This window comes from Megachile rotundata, chromosome 10 (genome assembly GCF_050947335.1).
Source record: "Megachile rotundata isolate GNS110a chromosome 10, iyMegRotu1, whole genome shotgun sequence".
In the NCBI taxonomy this organism is placed as follows: domain Eukaryota; kingdom Metazoa; phylum Arthropoda; class Insecta; order Hymenoptera; family Megachilidae; genus Megachile; species Megachile rotundata.
In genome coordinates, this window is record NC_134992.1 from 5806217 (window position 1) to 5827275 (window position 21059).

A 21059-nucleotide genomic window follows, 5' to 3' on the forward strand; every position below is an offset into this window, starting at 1 on the left:
ATGTTTTTTATCAGAAGATAGATTGGCAATTAAATTTCAGACCTTTTAACACGTTTTACTTCAAAATTGTTGAAGTCTAAAACTGATAAAAAAATTGATAAAAGGACAGATAAAAAGTAATACAAAATTAAACCTGATAAAAAAATTTGATCAAAAATTCGCACGAATGTAATAAAAAATTTTTGATTAAAATTCTGGTTATTTTTATTCAAGTCAGTTATTTGTTAAATTTGAGTGAAAAATTTTCTTGAAAAAAAAAATGGTGAAGGCCGCCAATTGATTCACTAACTTAATAAACTAAATACTTAAAGTTTAATAAATGGAAAAATGTATAACTTTCCAAAAAAGAATTTAAACTCAATAAAATAAAAAGTTGTAACAAAATAAATTAAAAAATTGTAATCCACTAAATTAAGAAACTGTAACTCGAGAAATAAAAAATGTGTAACTTAACAAAATAAAAATGTATAACTTAATAAACCTAAAAATTTCCCATATGGAAGCCTACTAAATATTTTCAATATGAGAATAAAACATGTATTATACAAGTATAAAATTCAACAAAGTATATTTTCTCAAAGTTTTCGAACAATACTCGATAAAATGATCACGAAAGAGTTAATTTGTATGCAAAGAACATCTATAGAAGTATTATGTACTGTTACACAGGCATAAGCTGAATGCGCTGTGTTTTATAAAATGTACAGACAAAAGTGGTTCCGTCGTGAAAGTTACGATTGTGTCTGTGTGTACTTAAGTGCTGCAGCAAGGTAAGTACCTGACGACGTGCAGGACGTCGTGTTGAATGAAACTTCGGGCACGTTGACTTATTTCGTGCAAAACATCACGTAGCATCAGGTAGGAAAAAAGGTGCATTATACTTCCTATCCCTTTTCTCTCAATGACTACTGTTACGCAGAATTACAACATGACCTATTTAAGCTCGATGCACACGAGCGACTTTTTTCTATGCGATATGATCCAGCTACGATCGCGTTTTTCTTTCCTTGGTTGAAACGAAGACACGTGATCGCAGCAAAATCACACGAGAAGTTGCTCGTGTGCATCGAGTGTATTATTATTCAGTCGTTAGCATATGTGTGGTTTTAGTGAGATGTGTAACTGATCTCTCCGATCAGACGTTTCGGATTATTCTGTTCAGTTATCGGACATGATCTACTGCTTCTTGTGATGTTAGTGAAACATATATGCTGATTGCATTAAACTGTTTTAATACTGTCAGGTTACTTTGGACCTTTTTCGAACAACTTTCAAATTTTGGGATAATAATTTGAAATTTTTGGATTTGGAATCAAATTCTCACTTGAGAATTTGGAATTCTGAAATTTGAAAGTCTGAGAATTTGGAATTTTGAGATTTGGAGGTTTGAGAATTTCAAAATTTAGGAATTTGGAATTTTGAGAATTTTAGAATTTGAGGATTTGGAATTTTGAGATTTCAAAAATTGAGAATTTGGAATTCTGATATTTGGAAGTTTGAGAATTTTGAAATTTGAGATTTCAAAAATTGAAAATTTGGAATTTTGAGATTTGGAAGTTTGAGAATCTCAAAATTTGAGAATTTGGAATTTTGAGAATTGTGAAATTTGGAAACTTGAGAATTTGGAATTTTGAGAATCTCAAAATTTGAAAATTTGGAATTTTGAGAATCTCAAAATTTGAAAATTTGGAATTTTGAGAATCTCAAAATTTGAGAATTTGGAATTTTGAGATTTGGAGGTTAGAAAATCTTAAAATTTGGGAATTTGAACTTTTGAAAATTTTAAAATTTTAGGACTTGGAATTTTGAGATTTCAAAAATTGAGAATTTGGAATTTGAGATTTGGAAACTTGAGAATTTGGAATTTTGAGACTTGGAAGTTTGAGAATCTCAATATTTGAGATTTTTGAAATTTGTGATTTGGAAACTTGAGAATTTGGAATTTTGAGATTTGGAAGTTTGAGAATCTCAGAATTTTGAGAATTTTGAAATTTGAGAATTTGGGGAATTTTGATTCTTAAGATTTAAAAATTTGAGATTTTGTAATTTGTAAGCATACCAATTTGAAAAACGTGGAAATTTTAAAATCTTAAAAAATTACTATTGGTGTTTTAGAAAGTTGCTGCTCATAAAAATATGACAAACCTTGCTCTAATGTATTCGAAAAGTCTTTTTATTCAAACATATTATCATTCATAAAATCCTCAATACCATTACAATTTTCTCACGTCGTTAACTAACGTATGACTTTGAAAATAGACACTTCATTCATTCATTACTATTAATTAAAAATAAAATACAAAAAAAAATTACTATGATAATGTTAAACTGCAATTCATGGTACACGATAAATATTACATACGAATGTACCGTACACTGGTGTTGATCTCTTGAATACATATGTATCCATTAAACGGCAACAGCATCATAAAAGACAACGACCGAGCTAGCATTAATTCAAAACAAGATCTGATTTGTTGCAACAAGGAAATCGCATGATTCATGAGTTGCACAAAACGAAGCGATACGATATTTCTGCAACTCTGATATACATGCTTGCAATACTACATATTTTATATTAATTATTGTAGCCGAGCTTGTACGATAGGAACAATATCAATCATGTTGGAGTAAATGATACGTCATATTTAAGTCGTATAAATTGAGATACATTCTATGATCAGATTTGATTTAATCTACATAATATGTGGATTGTCGATCACTGTAGAATTGAATAGAGGAAAGAAGTCATTTGATTTCTTGGTGAGAAATTTTCTGATTTAAAAATTTAGAAATTTAGAATTTGGATATTGAAGATTTGAAAAATTGAAGAATTGAAGAATTGAAAAATTGAAGAATTAAAAATTTGAGAATTGTAGATTGAAAAATTGAAAAATTGCAGAATGTAAGAATTGAAAAATTGAAAAACTGAAAAATTGAGAAATGGAAGAATTGAAAGATTGAAAAATTGAAAAATTGAGAAATGGAAGAATTGAAAGATTGAAAAATTGAGAAATTGAAGAATTGAAAGATTGAAAAATTGAAGAATTACAGAATTGAAAAATTGAAAATTTGAGAATTGTAGAATTGAAAAACTGAGGAATTGAAGAATTTAAGAAAAGAATTGAATTGAAGAAAAGAATTGAAGAATTTTGAGAAATTTAACAATTTGAAAATGTCGCTATTCACAAAACTGTATACTAAAGTATTTTTAAATTTTCCCCCTCCAGTCAAGAATATATCTCTATCAGTCTCTACGATACCATCTTCACTATCTCGACGATGCTATCGATTCATCGAACAATCGAAAGCAGTATCGATAGTCACACCTCTACAAAGTATACCGATGTACGTACCTACGTGTTAAACGCTTATGTAAACCGGATATAGCCACAGTCAGCCGTATCAGTGAAACACAAGTACGACAGTCAAAGGTCCCTGAATGAACGCACGTGCACGAAAAGGGCTGTGTTATCGGGAGACCTCGAGGGACACGAACAAATAAGGGACTGCCTTCTTAGCCTTGACCTAAATAACGCTTTAACCTTGCTACTACATTCGGTGCCGTGTACGTTCGCACGTAACCCACGAAACATGTGGTACATTCTTTTTTTTCCGTGGTTTCGTAAACCGGACACGTTGATGTATGCGTAAAGGGAGCATCGTCATCGCTTAGAACATTCATGAATCTGCTTCTTTCCAAAATAAAACGAAACTGTCCACAATATATTCCGGTTCTCCACTATGTGCTCTACTATCGTGTCCTAAGTGACTACGTCTTCTGCATCGATAAGTTATTTTGGAGAAGGTAAGATTTTAAGTTTTTAACAGCTTTGTAATATTTAGTATGCGGATACCGTGAGTTTCGATGTGATTACTGTTTTTGACGTTGGTATAAGAGACTGATTGTACACTTTTCAGATTTAGAAATTTTGAAAGATCTTAATTTTTACATTTTAGATTTTAAAGATTTACAAATTTTTTATTTTGAATTCTTGAATTAGTGGATTTCTAAATTTTTGAATTCTTAAATTGCTGAATTTCTAAAGTTTTTAGTCCAAGTTTCAAAATTTGTAAATTTATGAATTCCTAAACTTCTGAGTTTTCAAATTTTCGAATGACCAAATTTCAAATTACTCGATTCGCAAATTTCCAAATCCTCAATTCCCAAATTCCCAAATTTCTAAATTTCTAAATTCCCAAATTTCTAAATTTCTAAATTTCTAAATTTCTAAATTTCTAAATTTCTAAATTTCTAAATTTTCAAATTCTCAAACTCCCGAATTCCCAAATTCCTAAATTCCTAAATTTTAAATTTTCCAAGTTTCCAAATTTCTAAATTTCCAAACCCTCAATTTACAAATTCCCAAATTTTAAATTTTCCAAATTTCCAAACACCTAAATTCCCATTTTTTATTTTCAAATTTCCAAATCTTCAATTCCTAAATTTTCAAATTACTAATTTTCAAAATTTCCAAATGTCCAATTTCTAAATTTCCACTTTACATTTTCAAATTTCCAACTTTTCAGTCTTTTATATTTCCAAATTTTCAAACCTTCAATTCCTCATTTCCCAAGTTCCCAAATATCTAAATTTTCAAATTATTACCCTTGAGAATTCCTATATCTCAAATTCCTCAACACTTAAAATTTCCAAAGATTCTCAAATTGCCAAATTTCAATGTTTTTAAATTTTCAAATTCCTAAATTTCCAAAGATTCAAATTTTTTAATCTGAGAGTTCCTATAATTCCAATAGCATATACCATAAAGTATACTCGAAAGTATATAATAAAAAGTGTAATATGTTACATACATCATACTATACATTAATAATTAAGTCTGTTCGACTTATATAATCTTACATGATTTGAGTTCAGATCGACGTAAGTCAGTGTATATTCTAAGGAATATAATACATAAATAAAATATTGAATGTATCATTTCTAATGACACATTCCTCATCCTTATCATGTGATAAATGAGCTAACTTATCTACTCTCTGAATAAATCTTTCGCTCTAATTTTTCTTGGTGCTTCAAAAATAGAATTATTCAAAATTTGATATTTTCCAATAACCCAAACATAATTTTTCATATTCCAAAATAAAGGTATATTCCAAGGTATAAAATTTCTTGAAAATGTGACATTACTTGCCTTTACAATAGCAGATATAATTATTATCACAGAATATCTTACTAGGTTTTGACATTAGCTCGTCCGTTTCTAAATAAGTGTACTTGAATAGAAGTATCATTCAATAGATGTTTGCAAGTACGAAGTCAGACAAGAAGCATCTTTTCTTTGGAAATGCATCATCAGATTTTCCATATTCAATATTGACATCGATAATTATCAATAACCATTGTGCACCATCGAATCACCTTGAAGTAGACAATTGATAACGTACGTAATGGGCTAAGCGTTTTGTTTTAACGTTAGAGCAGCCAGACAGTGACTCTAGTGTAATCAGTTAAATATTATCTTTTTCGATTTCCGTGTCGCCATTCTGCGACAGATATTTGCACGTGCGCATCGAATGCGTAACGCGCCATTCTTACATAGGATAAACTACAAATATAATTTGCTACTGCACCTACATGATTTCTTTATTAATTAAAATTTAAAATCAATCGTTTATTTCTCATTTTATCATGAACTTGTTATTTTTAGATAATTCGATGTATTTAGCAGCATTGGACGATACGAGATATAAGATAAAGTGCAACTTCAACAGGAGAAACTCGATGCTGTACACGTTACGTGCAACTTGTCACGTTCCCCAGATAAGGGACAAAATTCGCCAAAAATAGGTGTATCTTAGTAATCTATAACTCATTGATCTTGATTAGGATAAATGAAAAATAAGTGGATCTTTATACAACTGTTTAAGAATGACGGAAACACTTGTCACGCAATTCTGTGGAATGTTCGTACTTCGTACTATTCGATTACAGCAGAATCACCTCGTTATATCGCCACACATTATATAGTCATACGTTGATTCACCAAGTGTTGGTCCTTCGTGCGTTAAATATTGCCACGCTATTGTACTACGCGTTAAATATCACCACGCGTTATATGATCACATGTTATATAGCCATGCGTTATATAGCCATACATTAATTCGTCAAGAGTTGCTCCTTCATGCGTTACATATCGCCACGCTATTATAATACGCGTTGAATATTACCACGCGTTATATAACCACGTGTTATATAGCCACGCGTTACATAGCCATACGTTAATTCGTCAAGAGTTGTTCCTTCGTGCGTTACATATCGCCACGCTATTATAATACGCGTTGAATATTACCACGCGTTATATAACCACGTGTTATATAGCCACGCGTTATATAGCCATACGTTAATTCGTTAAGAGTTGCTCCTTCGTGCGTTACATATCGCCACGCTATTATAATACGCGTTGAATATTACCACGCGTTATATAACCACGTGTTATATAGCCACGCGTTATGTAACCATGTGTTATATAGCCACGCGTTATATAACCATACGTTAATTCGCCAAGTGTTGCTCCTTCGTGCGTTAAATATTGCCACGCTATTATACTACTTGTATATTATACCACGTATTATACTACGCGTTAAATATTGTCACGCGTTATATATCGCCATGCGTTATATTGCCATGCGTTATATAGTCACGCGTTAAATCACCAGATTCTGAGCTTATACGCGTCAAACATCACACGTTGAATGTCAAAGCGTTCGACACCATTATAAGTTATAATCACGCGTTAAATATAATCTCATGTTATATAACCGCGCGTTATATAGCCACGAGTTACGTACAATCACGTATTATATAATCATGCGTTAAATCTCCACGCGTTAAATATCGTTACCTACTGATATCGTTAGATATCGTTAACCTAACCTAATCGTCACGCGTTATATAGCCGCGTATTATATCGCCACGCGTAACGCACGAAAATTCACGAAGATTGCCGAGAGTCATACGTCGCTAACAAAAGAACTTCGTCAAGTCTCCGCTCGCACAATTTCCTCTGCGGTAATATAACTAGAGTCTGCTGTATTGTAAAAAGCACGTATATCATATCAATTTTAGGTTTAAACCTTGATGAATATAAATCAGCAAATCCTCTTCAAACTTCCGTTGCAAATCCTTGTTGCAAATATACCTATATACATTATACAGTTCTTGTATCTTGCAAAGCATAAGTGAACTGCGTATTATTAAAATCATTCGAAATATTTATTGGCTTTTCTAGTTAAATTTTTTTTTTTTAACTGAAATGATGTTACTGATTTATAATATTAAACATAATTTTCTTTGTAAATTTTCAGAGAAAGCATTTGTTTACAACTATTTCTATCAGATATCTTTTAGTTTCATCGAAAACTATTCACTGACATTTTCAATATATTCAAACTGACTGGTTGTCAGAGAAGCATCTTATTGATTTCTGCGTATTACGCTATTACGCAATAAATGATTGATTTCAAAACGATACAACGCGGTACTAAAAATATTTTCGTGTATCTTTTTGAAACTGAATGTGTATGTATACAAGATAATAGGAGATTAAAATCTGTTAGTATGCAATATTATTAATAAAACATATAGCACATGTATTGAAAGTCACTTTTGACTGCAAAGAAGGCAAAAAATGCTCCATAATTTTGAACAAGGGTGTACAAACCTCTGGGTTCATTAAATACAATTGTACAAATAGGAAATACATGCAAAGTTCATTAATACGTTCACTGTTCCGTGTAAAATACGAAAAACGTTAGGAGAGGATTGTATAAGATTAAACGATCGATAGTACCAAAGAAATCTGCCAAAGGAGTATTAAGAATGACGTAGTTCATATTTCTTATAGATTAGTCATTGAGAATGTCTTCTCTTCGATCCAATTTATTTATAACGTAGTGTTCGTGTATCTGAAACTACGACGGAAAACGAACCTAGCTAATCCTCTAAATCGACTTTACAAGTTCCGCGAAATTAATTACTCGAAATCAACTTATTTCTCGAGTCACGAGCTACGATTGATCGTCTTTGATCAACGGTAACATTTTATTTAAAAAAATAAATACAGTCTGCACTTTACTTACTTCAACGGTTTATACAGGCTTACGAATAAAAAGGTTGTATTAAAGTATATTTCATACTTGAAAAGTTATATTAAAGTATGCTTTATACTTGAAGAGTTATATTAAAGTACATTTTATGAATTATTGATTACACTATTACATTATACGCACACGTCCATACTGAATAAAATTTATTTCCACTGACGAATATATTTATTTAAATTTTAAATATTATGAAGCATGTATAAGTGTGTACAGTAACATTATTACACTTTATTATATCTTTAATATAATAAAAAATTAATACTGATTAGAAGACAAAATAATAATAAATTTTTTATTTCGATCATTTGCAGCTTTACAGGTAATTCTAATTTAAAACACCATGACAAATTTTGGAAAAATATATTGATATAACAATAGAGAAATTGTACTTTAACACAGTTATCAGAAAAAGAAAATGGAGGACGACAACGACAATAATAATTATTGTTTAGAAAAACTACAGTACCAAGTAAGCACAAAAAAGAAATTGAATTCATATAAGAATTCACAACTGTCCCTTTAATTCACTTTATTAAAAAATAAGATAAAAACAGATATTACGCAATCTAGAAGGAAGAGGAAACAAGGGGAAAAACGTTCAACTAAATAAGACAATAGATATTGCATGACGGGTTCGGGGAAAACCATTCGGTTGAAGTTATTGTACACGTCTTATAGAAACACGACTTACAAAAGAAACCCGCGTTTATGTACTTCATATCCGGAAAATATGTTTCTGCCAAATGAGTCACCGATTGAGGACGTAGAAATGTTTAAATGGTCTGCTGCGTAATTTGCAATCAACCAGTTGTATCTGATTCAAAATTAGTCACGACGTATTTTTTTATATAATTTAGATTCCTATTAAAAATAAATTGAGTGCTAAAAAATGAAGCTGAATAACCTATTTGAGATAAATCACACGATTATTGGTTAATTTGTTATTCAAAATATGGTTCAAGTAAAACTTTGTTTCAAGGATATATCGTGAATGGAAATATCGTCAAGATGGAACCTTTCAGATTTTTCGACCTTTAGTTTTGGTATTATTTGTTTTCATTTGGCTAAGTGCAGACATTCGGATGCGAATTCATTGACCGTAAGCTTCCGAAGGTCGTTCAAGGTCGTTTGCGATTCTTTAAATTATACCTTTGCTGAATAAATCATATAACTCGTAATGACTGGCGAATTTGAGTAACGAAAATAACTTCCTGGATGATGGAATGAGAGACGAAGTTGAGTTCTCTTTTCAAGTTAAGGATTTGAAGAAATAGAAATTTGAATATTTTAGAATTTGGGAAATTGAGAAATTTGAGAATTTAAAAAATTTAAGCAACATGGAAATATGGTGATTTGAGAAATTTGTGAAATTTGGGAATTTGAGAAATTTGGAAATTTGAGAAATAGGGAAAATTTAAGAAATTTGTGAAATTTAAAAAATTTCAGTTTGAAAAATTTGAGAATTTAAGAATTTGGAAATGCGGAAACACAGTAATCTAAGAATTTATAAACTTGTTATATTTTACAAAAATCTTACATATATGAGTAAAAACTCACACATATAAGGATTTAATTTTCTTGAAGGAACAGTTTCAAAATACATCATACATAAAACAAGGAAAACCGCATAGTTACGCTAAAATCTGGAACATAAAAAACAGAAAACCACGTATATTGGTTTGTATTGTAAACCACAGAAATTTTCACGTAGTCGGAATTGTACTATAATATTTATCATGTGTATTGAATTATGCGATAAGTTCGTAGCACGTTTCGCTCATATTCTTCGCGATATACGTACACAACTATTTATACAACGTTCAAATATATGTAACATTTATCTTTTATTATAATTTAATACATGTGTTTAGTGTAGTATAATATGATATACTTGTACATTTGGTTTAGTATAATTTAATATGTGTACTCGTTCCACTTTATCAACTAAATCTATAAATTTCAAAACAAAATTTCTCTTGCTTTTCTTCAATTTTCCATTAATAATTTTGACTGTTTTTATAGATATTGTCTACAGATCGTTTACATTTCACAATACTTAGAGGCAAAATAAAAAGAATGAACAAAAAACTAAAAAAGTAACCAAAATGGAACCTTTGAACATCCATATGAAAAATGGCGCGAACTTCGAAGGCGACCTAACCTCATTAAACATAAGTAAGGAATCATTTTATTCAAAATAACCTAAATACTATAAAATACGTCAAAAAAATAAATTCCATTCGTTAACTCTGTTGATATAACTATTCAGTTAATAAATAGTTGAGCCTTTTAATTTATCTATTTGTGTATTAAAAATGTTCGCCCCTCAAAAATATAAACGTTCCTAATACTGCTTTATCTAGAAAGAAATAAAGGATCAGTTTAAGATTATGAAATGCTTGTTTGTAAACCTTTCCCAGAAATTTCACTTTATCATCATCCGACTACGATAAATATCACTGTAACTCTAGTGGAATTTCATTTTTCCCTACTTATCTGAACAACTTCAGAAAAATATGTTCGCAGCATTAATTGTACTTACTTCCTGATTACAACATAAACTCTCGGCACTTATCCATAAGCGTAGTACAATACTGTGCAAAATTTCTAAAATAAAATACACACTTGAAAACAAACCATAAAACAAAGAATTCAGAAAATACCGGGAATTGAGATAACGCATTCTACGATAAAGAATAATCTCAAATTATTGAATTATAACTGACTGATTCGTTGGAATTATGTGTTTCCTGGAATACTACAAAAATGATACGCTTATATGTTTTTATGCACACAGTATTTCATAAAATAGATTACGTTTGAATTTGCCGCTATTACCGAGCAATATGGCGTGAAGAATTGGTTGAGGTAAACAGTACAAAATTTCCTGTGAATATAAATATATTTCTCAAATTCCCAAATTCGAAAATTTCTGAATCACTAAATTTCCAAAATTTCAAGTCTACATTTACCAAATCTGCAAATTTCTTTATTTTTAAATTTGTTAATCTTGGAATTTGTAAATTTCATAAATTTCTGAGTTTTCGAATTTCCAAATTCCGATTTCCTAAATTCCCAAATCCCTAAATCCCCAAATTTCCAAATCCCTACTTCCTAAATTCCCAAATTCTTAAATCCCCAAATTCCCAAAGTCCCAACAATCTAAACTTCCAAATCTCTAAAATTCTATATTTCAAAAACTTTTAAATTTAAAAAAGAGTCACTTTATTCCACTATATCGCCACTGACCCTCTAGGCTCTTACTATACTGATAAACATTTTATGAACATACCAAACTATAATAAAACTACAATGAAATAAATGATTTTCAAGCATGAAAACCTTTACAGAGTAACCTACATATCACAAGAAAAGAATCTCGTATTATGATAAACGGCTAGCCATGTGTCTGCGCAAGAAAATACCGTAAAACATCGTACAACGACGATCACAATTTCAAATCGTGCGGAAGGTGTTTTGAATCGATCGGAAAGTCAACAAGAGATCGGTAAATACCCTCGAAGAGGAATGACATCATTCCCAGACGATTGGCATACGCTCTCGTTCGCCGAGCTTAACTGTGTGCACAAATGCATATGTATATTGCACGTCGTCGATTCTTTCACCTTCATGAAGGTTACAGAACGAGATATGGTCGGCCATTTGCAAGGATTTAATCAAAGCACAGCCATTGTTGCAATACGATAGACAAATTGTTGCACCGAAGAAAATTTTGAAATCAATTCTTAAATGGGTAATTTATGTCAACCCTCGCGTATCGAATGCTGAGTTTTGACCGAATATGTATTTATATTTGTTTTTCTACGAACAAGTACTTTGTTATATGTAAGTATTAATGGGGTCAGATTTGTCCATGTCGAAGTTAAATATACACATTCTCAACGAAGAAATTATATAACGATCTTCATATGTTATACAGGGATATTTGTCGCTCTGTAACGTGAAGACCACCTTAACGAATATGTACAAATAAAAACGATAAAACAGAACATAATATACATAATGTAACATACATTATGTATATCACATCTGGAATGTGCTTGGAAGTTAAATATATTTAAACGTAGAAAAACGTGTTCTATATTTTGTATGCAATTGCAATATTGTTATAGGTTAATACGATTCGTATTTGCCTGCCGCGTACATCTTTTAAAGGAGTACAACGCAAAATGGCGGCATCTACAATGGCGACAGCAATTACTAGTTTACCTAGAAAAATTGATCGAGTACCTTATTTGGTTCAAAATATTTTTTTATATTCAATAGACAAACTAGTTTATAGAAAATTACATGAATATATCTTTGAAGTAACAAAGCTTCAGAAATCATGAAGTTTTTCTCAGAATAAAGTAATTTTCATGAAAACGAATGCTTTTATGTCACCGTTTTATTACTAATGCTTGCTTTACTATTTTTATTTAATTATCATTTTAGAGTTTTTCAAATAGAACTTTTTTAGCTGCAGAATTACTTAAAAATAAAAATCTTATTGATTTTTTCAATTTAATGTAATAGAAATGTTGCTACACATTCCACAGCAAATTTTGATATACTTAACAATTATTTGCATTCTCCTTTAAATAATTTTATTTTATTCTAGTTTATTAATATTTTCTATTTGTTTATAAGTATTAAAATATATAATCTCAATTTTCTGATAAATTTACTGTATAGTTTCAGAAGAAGAAACAATTTTTCATACGAATTTGAGCACCTTGTTTCCTTTCTAACTCAAGTTTCTGTAATTCGAAAACTTGTGTAAAAATATAATTTTGTTCATTTCCTTCTGTCCTACTGCGAATACCAGTGCATATCTAAATATAAACTTACTTCGACTCAAATTACATATTTACCATGCATGTATAGATGCGTTGTTTTACCTGTAATTCGAATTCAGAGAAGTCTGACTTCTGCAAGTCGAATGTTTACCGGTATAAGCCAACGTTTTATCACCGTTGTATTTACGACGCAAAGTAATCGGTCTACATACAAGGTAATTCTAACAATTGGGTCGAACTATAAAGGTCTCACAAACTTTAGGTACATGACCTATTTTTCAAAACGATAAGTTTTTGTTAACCACACCTTTTCAAAATCTTGAAGTTCTACAATTTTTAGTTATTAACAAAATTTTAAAGATCTCAGTCTCAGAATTCAAAGTTTTATAATTCAAAAGACTCATTCAGAATTCTACAATTTGTAAGTACTGAGAACTCTAAGATTTCAAAATTGCAGTGTACATACCAGAATTCTAAAAACTCCAAAATCTTAAATTGTAAGATTTCAAAATTTCAAATACCAAATCCCAAAGTTTAAAAATTCTCAAAACTCGAACGTAAATACCAAGATCCCAAAGTCAAATTTTAAAAGTCCAGATTCGTAAAATTCTAAGATTCCAACATTCCAACAAAACCACAAAGTTCTAAAACTCCAAAGTCCCTAGATTCTGAAATTTCAAAATTCTTATTAAATTATTATTATTCCAAAATTCTTATTATTTCCAAATTTCAAAGTATCCAAACCGTAAAGGTTCAAAATTCACTAAATTCTAAAACTCGAATGTCCTAAAATTTTAAGATATCAAAATTCCAAATTACCAAAGCCTCAAAATTTTAAAAATTTAAAAACTTGAACGTCCTAACATTCTAACGTAGATACCAAAGTCCAAAAATTGCAAAATCCAAAATTTGCAAAATTCTAACCTATCAAATTTCTAAAATTCTAAAATTTTAAAATTCCAAAATTCTATAATTCTAAAATCCCAAAATTCCAGTTCCAAAATTCTAAAGTTCTAAAATTCCAAAGTTTCAAAATTCTAAAATTCCAAAATTCCAAAATCCCAAAATTCAAAAATCCCAAAATCCCAAAATTCTAAAGTTTCAAAATTCCAAAATGCCAAAGTTCCAAAATTCGGAAGTTCCAAAATTCCAAAATTCCAAAATTCCAAAATCCCAAAATTCCAAAATTCCAAAATCCCAAAATCCCAAAGTTCAAAAATTCTAAAGTTCTAAAATTCCAAAGTACCAAAATTCCAAAGTTACAAAATTCCAAAATTCCAAAATTCTAAAGTCAAAATTTGAAATATCGAAAAATCCAAAATTCTACAACATACTACCTCCCCTATAACAAATTAGAAGAGGCCGCGAATATGCACTTCATATCGATTACGAATAATTGTGCGCAAAGATAAGATTACGCAATTTTGTTTAGGATCGATAAACTTCGAACATAAATGTTCGATTTCGCACGTGCAAATTTATCTTTTTTTGCGAATACTTAACCGCTTAGCCGCAAAGACTGCTCAATGTATTTGGTTTCGAGGTTATTGAAAATATTTTCTCTGCCGATGTTTTTTACGACTCTTACTATTTCACCTTTGACTGTCACATTTATCTTGCATATATTAGTCGACCAGTTTGAAGGACTTTCTTTTCGCTCGTTTTGATAAAATTATCATACTTTAAGGACGATTTAACTTAACTGTTACAAAAAAAAAATTGTCGTTGCAACACATAGTATGTATATTGGTTATACAATATAATTAGGTTGAAATAATTTGTCTCACCTCAAGACGTTTACTGATTTATTCATTTTTTGCTATTCTATTACACGCTCATAATTGGAGACGTCTCGTAACTCTGTAACTAATGGTCTTCCTACTCGTGTTCAGCAACGAGCATTCTAGACTTCCCTAGGGAGATTGGTAATACATGGGAAAGAAAATTCATCGTGCGTTTTGATACCCGAATGTCACTAATATAGAAGAATGCAAATAGATTTTTGATGTTTTTCACGAATTTTAAAACTCAATAATTCAGAAATTTTCAAATTTCTAAATTCTTAAATATCGAACTTCCTAAATTCAAAAATTTCCAAATTCCTAATTTCTCAAATTGACATATTTCAAAATCTGAAAAACTCAAATTTCCAAATTTAAATTCCTAAATCCAAAAATTTCTATAATATCAATTTGCAAATTCGAAAATTCGAAAATTTTCATATTCACAAACTTTTGATGTCCAGACATTCACATTTCCAAATCTCAAATTCTCCAAATCTTTAAATTTCTAAATCTTCAAATCTCCAAATCTTCAAATCTCCAAATCTCCAAATCTCCAAATCTCCAAATCTCCAAATCTCCAAATCTCCAAATCTCCAAATCTCCAAATCTCCAAATCTCCAAATCTCCAAATCTCCAAATCTCTAAATCTCTAAATCCCCAAATCTCCAAATCTCCAAACCTCTAAATCTCTAAATCTCAAATTCTAAGATCCAAAATTTCCAAGTCCCAAATTCTCAAATTTTCAAATTCCAAAAACCCAGATTTCCAAATTTTCAAATTTCTGAATTCCCAATTTTGTACTTACCAAATATACAAATATTTGAACAAAAAACATTTACATTTTCCACTTATAAATTTATTTAATCTATGTACGACGTATGCGCATATTAAATATTCATAATATCTCATCTTATCTATTCATCTTAATTTAAAACAATAAATCAACCTTTCACAAGTTATTGCGTTTGCAATTCCTTACGAAAAGAAAGCTACTCATCGTTGCTCTAGGGCAGGGTAAAAACTCGGAAGAACAACGATATTTCATGCGCGAATATACATTTCCTTTTTATTGTAGTAGATTTATCATTGATGAGTCAGAGTTCGGCGCAAGTACACGTATTTTAAGAGTACAGCAACCATGTCTGTACAATCTTGATACTGCTATATACTGGTTTCATTCAACCATGCACGACTAAAATAAATGCTACTCGTTGCAAATGTATCATTTTGTCCACAGATTCGGCAAAACGAAATTTATTGGAGATCTCGTGAATGCGTAGGTACGTGAAACAGAAATGATCAGTTGTTCACGTGTTAAAAAAAAACAGTGTAAAGATATCTAATAATTTCCCTCTTAATAGTTTCCTACTCAATAATTTCATACGCGATAATTTCCCGCTTGATATACTTCTTCAAAGTATATTTCTTAAACTTCTCCTAGTTGTCAATAAACTTTACTGTCAATTTGTATTATAAATATTCAATTTACGAAAATACATATAAATGCATTTAATTAAATTTGATTAAAATTTGAGAATTTTCGAAATTAAAAATTTGTAAAATCCATGCGTTTAAATTTGAAAATTTGGAAACTCCCATCTTTCTAAATTGACAAAATCCTACTTATATTGAATATATTTCTGAACTTATAGTTTTAGAAATGACTAAATTTGTAAATCTGTAATTTTCCAAACGATCAAATTTTAAAATAAAAAATTTCAAAATTAAAAAATTTGAATAAATCCTTTTTTGCTTATTAACACTCTACAATATTGCTTTTAAAGCAATATCGTGATTGTGCATATCATTTTTTGTTTATTTCACTTCTTTTGTTTTCCCTTGACCATCACCAAGTCTGTTTACAAAAGATGCGTCCTATCACCAAGGCGAATACGCATTATACTCCCGTTGGTTCTTTAAAAACAAAGAAAAAGGTGTGTAAGAAACTATGAGCGGCAATATAATGAATGGTGTTGATCTACTTTTATTAATTACACATTTAAATTGGCGCGAGACAATAAAGAAAATTCAAGCTGTAGTGACTTTTTTTTTTGCTGACTATAAATGAAATAACAGACAGACCGCACGATATATTCAGTTTAAAAATATACGTTCAGTTGTTTGTCTGGAAGAAATGTTATTGAAAAATTCAATACTTTTTTATGAATAGTTAGCCACAGTTCGTTATATTTATTTTTTTTATTATTTCCATTCTCTTTAATAAAATTACGAATTTTAATTATTTGGAAGTTCAATGTCGAAGGCGATGAATTAAATCACATCCGGCTTTTTTGATGATCCGACATAAAATATTGTGCGCGCATATATTAAGTAAATTGAAAAAATTTTGGGATTTAGAAATTGGAGAGTTCAAAAATTAGAAAAGTTAGACTTCAGAAATTTATAAAGGTAAAAATTAAGAAAAACGCAAATGTTAGATTCAGAAGTTTAGAAATTTTTAAATTAGAATGTAAAAATGTATAACTTCAGAAATGTCCAAATTTCTAATATGAGACACACGCTACAAACAAAGCCACGTTTACTCTGATTCTCAGACGGTTACGCCAATGTACACCATATGCGGAAGTCTAATGATTACATTCCAGAGTAGATCGATCATACGTGAAAACTTCATAGTTCTACAAAAATTAAAGGTTATATATAAATGATGCACAGATTTATTTAATATTATCTTCCCAAATTAATGATATTGTTACACTGATTTCACATGGAACCAATTTGTTCATCGTGTGCGTAAATGCGAAACAAGCCCGCATGGTACTAAAACGAATAACAAGATAGATTCGATAACACTTAATTTCATTAAAACCCAATAAAGATAATCTTAAAACACCGATCATAAAAACAAATTCAACTCTTTCCCATTAAATTTTTGCGACTTTCTAAAACTTCGTATGCAACTGTGTTTACATTGAGGGGATAAACACTCTTGTTTCCGGCAAAAATCGTTTCAATTGTTTTACGCTTGAATTTCGCTAAGAACGAGGACCAACGTTCAGTGTAAACGCACTATAAGGTGAACACGTAATCATACAATATGAAAGCTTACACAAGTTAGTCAGGTGCGACTAACCACAGAAACGTCTTTTTTTAGCTTTCTCGGCGACGTCTCATTTCACTAAACCGATTTCGAATCTGTTTAACAGAGACAAGATCGAGACGTATCATCGGAAAAAACATATTACTAACCGTTTATTTTCTGGGATGGAAGACGAAAGGGAGAGTTAGTGAAAGACAAGGAGAAAGAGATAACATGGAACGAGTCAGCCGCACGGCGTACGTGACCGACTGCACTTCGCGGTTCCCGCTCTCCCGTTTCGATTCGTTCGTTTGGCGCGCGAGCTACTCGAAAGATCGTTGCAATTTCGGGATCCTGACCTTCTCTGCCCACCATTCATCCCCCACCATTGCTCGTCGACCGCCTACGAGATTAAACATCGATGCGGACGTGGCGATATAACTTTCCACCGACGGAAAACAATCCTATTATTCGTCATCGAAGTTTTATGACAAACCAGGAAATGTAGCAGGCCTGTACTGACTAACTCGATTATGATAAACAGGGACGATGATGCTTAAAAGTTCTAAACATTTAATAAATTTTGACATTCGTACGTATATCCAACTCTAAACATATGACGGAAAATAAAAATGTACTTTTTGAAACCGCGCATTAAAATTTCAGAACTGTAAGGCATTGAGACTTTGCAAGTTCGAGTCTGCGTTTGCAAAGTTTGAGACTGCAATTTTTGAATATTAGAATTTCGGATATTGCTGAAATCTTCAAACTATAAAATTTTGGTTTACCCGAAACTTTTGGACTTTAGAACTTTTTAAATTTGAAACTTTGGAATCTAGGAATTAAGAGACTTAGATACCATTTCAAAAAATATAAATCCATAGTAAATCTAGTAAAGCAAAATTTCACCTTTATACTTTAACCACGTGTTCGTTCTACTCATTGGTTGAGCCTGCCCTGATGACAGACATCGCGGAAGCGAGAGATCGCTTTTTCTCGATCGATTGTACAAACAAAACTCGTATCGCAAATTATTACTGCATTCTTCGAGCAGTATTCAATTATATTCAAACGGTATTTTCCATATTATTGCAAAACTGTTTGATATTTTCAATTAACGAATGTTGTCAACAGCGTCTATTTTATAATTTTTATAAATCAAGCTGAGACAATACTGATATTTATTTAATGTTTTCTGACACATACAAACACTACTATATGTACGATATTCACAGCAATATAATTTTCTAGCTGTCTTGGAAGAAAGTAGTGTTCTCAATATATATGAAAAATCTATAATTTATTACGATTTTTATCGATATACTTTAAGCATACGCGATTGAACTTTGATTAACGTAATTTAAAATTCGATGTGCTGATTCGTATTTAGCTGTCTAATTTTACACCTGATATTTGATATCACGAACCGCCGTATTCGAAAAAGTTTTCTTGCCAAACTTTGTAAAAAATTAATTAATCACTATTCGAATATGCGTCCGACAATCGATTTTTACGCATAATCGTTATACATTTACTTATTGCTTTAAATAGACTAAAAAAGTGAAACTTGTTTAATAAAATATTTTGAATGTTTTCAAAACTACATGAGTTATAGTGCATGCTTAAAATAAACAACGAAAAGTTTACAGCAACATTGAAACGTTAATTAATAAGATACTAAAACATATCTTTAATGAATATACATGTTTACTTTTCATCTAATTAACATAAACAAACTTTGACAAACTCTAACACAGAATAAATAAATATCAATATAAAAAGCTTTTGTAGTTATAAAAATATATTTTTGCTTACCTTTGTTCTCCCATTAATTGTGTAGTTCCCCATCTTTCCATTGTTACACATTTTATTTGCCCTCATAATGATGGCATCCACTTGGGATATAAGCATTCCAATATTTTGACATTGTTTTTCTTTGCCATCTAACCACGTTATTTGATCACCACGAATTGTTTTCAAGTCATTTGCACCTGCTTTATTAGAAACTAACTGTCCATCTTTAAATAACCCTGCACTATACATATTTAAAACTTCATTTAACACTGCAAGACCTTTTTCTGTTCCTAGAAAATTGTCTACCACACACATGCCATATTCGTCCATGTCTCTAATCACGTTTCTACACATTTCATCTAGCAACTCTTCAAGATTATTCTTGTTCTTATGAAGGAAAGGTGGTAACAGTTCTTCGTCACGAGTGAAACAAACTTCTGGGAAGTTTTTCATACCGTTGTGATGTTGCGTAGGCATATCTAGTTCATTGTCTTGTAAATTATTGAGTATTCTTGAACTTTCTACGGCAGGATTCAACAATTCAGCTCTGGCTCCTAGGATTGTGTCCTCAGAACTTCCTTCATACGTAATTGGAGAAGTCCATCCATCCACACTGTTTGTTCGAGTACCTTTTGTTTTTGTACCACTTGATTTCCTCTTAGGATTTTGACATTCCTTATTCTGTGACAGTTCCTTTACTTTTTCTGATCGTTTATTTATTCCTGAAAATAGAGTAATATATACATATTACATAATGACCAAATGATAAAAAAATAGAAAAATTACTATGCGGTATCTTCTTTTTAAACATTACCACTTTAAATAATAAACAAGTAACAAACTATTAAACAATAAAGGACCAATCATTTTACTTTCATCCCTTCACCTGACTAATAATATAGTTCAAAAACTAAACTTTTGACAAAGCCAACTAGGAATGTATACAATAAAAGAAATCACTATTTTAACTAAAAAATAAAGGACTATCTTTCAACGAATCATATAAATAATCAAAACATTTGTTTTTTACTGAATGTTTATAAAATTGAAAACATTTAAACGAAATTGCAAACCAAACTCCAAACTATAGCACATACCACCAGGATATTTTGTGTTACGATGTACTTCTGGAAGGGCATCCGATCCCCGCGTTGTTTCTGACACTGATTCTTCGTTTAGGTTAGAAACCACTGGTGTATTTGAAAACTGTATGTTTCTGAGGGAGGAATGATCTTTGCTGGACTCCAGAATTGAATTTTTATTAGCCGTCAAAACTGAATCTGGCGCGATCGATCGTATAGAATGAGTCGTACAAAATTCTTTGTGACGTTTCCAATCCCGCCTCTGGTGTTCTTTGGTGCAATAGAAGACGGCCTTGCACCGTGAACACCTTAACAGCTTGTCAGTCCTATTACAGACTACGCAGACCACCGTTGCACCTATTTGAACATCACCGCCGGGTGTCTGCGCACGACTGACTGTCGGTCCGGACATGTTTCGTCGTTTATTTCGCGG

The 21059-nt window shown here is 30.8% G+C and overlaps 1 protein-coding gene and 1 long non-coding RNA gene across 6 annotated transcripts in view; one reads left to right on the forward strand and one right to left on the reverse strand.

Moving 5' to 3' along the window:
• Hph (HIF prolyl hydroxylase) overlaps positions 1–21038 on the reverse strand; it is a 38983-nt gene extending 17945 nt beyond the window's left edge. For both annotated transcript variants that reach the window (XM_012298245.2, XM_003700160.3), the window contains exons 1-2: positions 20642–21038; positions 19566–20266 (exon numbers count right to left, since the gene is read on the reverse strand). In XM_012298245.2, the coding sequence (XP_012153635.2) occupies positions 19566–20266; positions 20642–21038 (1098 nt within the window). The remainder of the gene's footprint in view (positions 1–19565; positions 20267–20641) is intronic.
• On the forward strand, positions 3273–12408 carry LOC143265240 (uncharacterized). 4 transcript variants are annotated; one of them, XR_013039561.1, is made up of 5 exons: positions 3273–3808; positions 8439–8596; positions 10150–10302; positions 11478–11973; positions 12068–12408. It is a non-coding gene; the product is annotated as an uncharacterized LOC143265240 (long non-coding RNA). The 4 variants fall into 4 exon arrangements; XR_013039559.1 differs by having other exon boundaries at positions 11478–12408; XR_013039560.1 differs by lacking the exon at positions 3273–3808 and adding an exon at positions 7318–8057 and having other exon boundaries at positions 11478–12408.
• Positions 21039–21059: the final 21 nt, after the last annotated feature.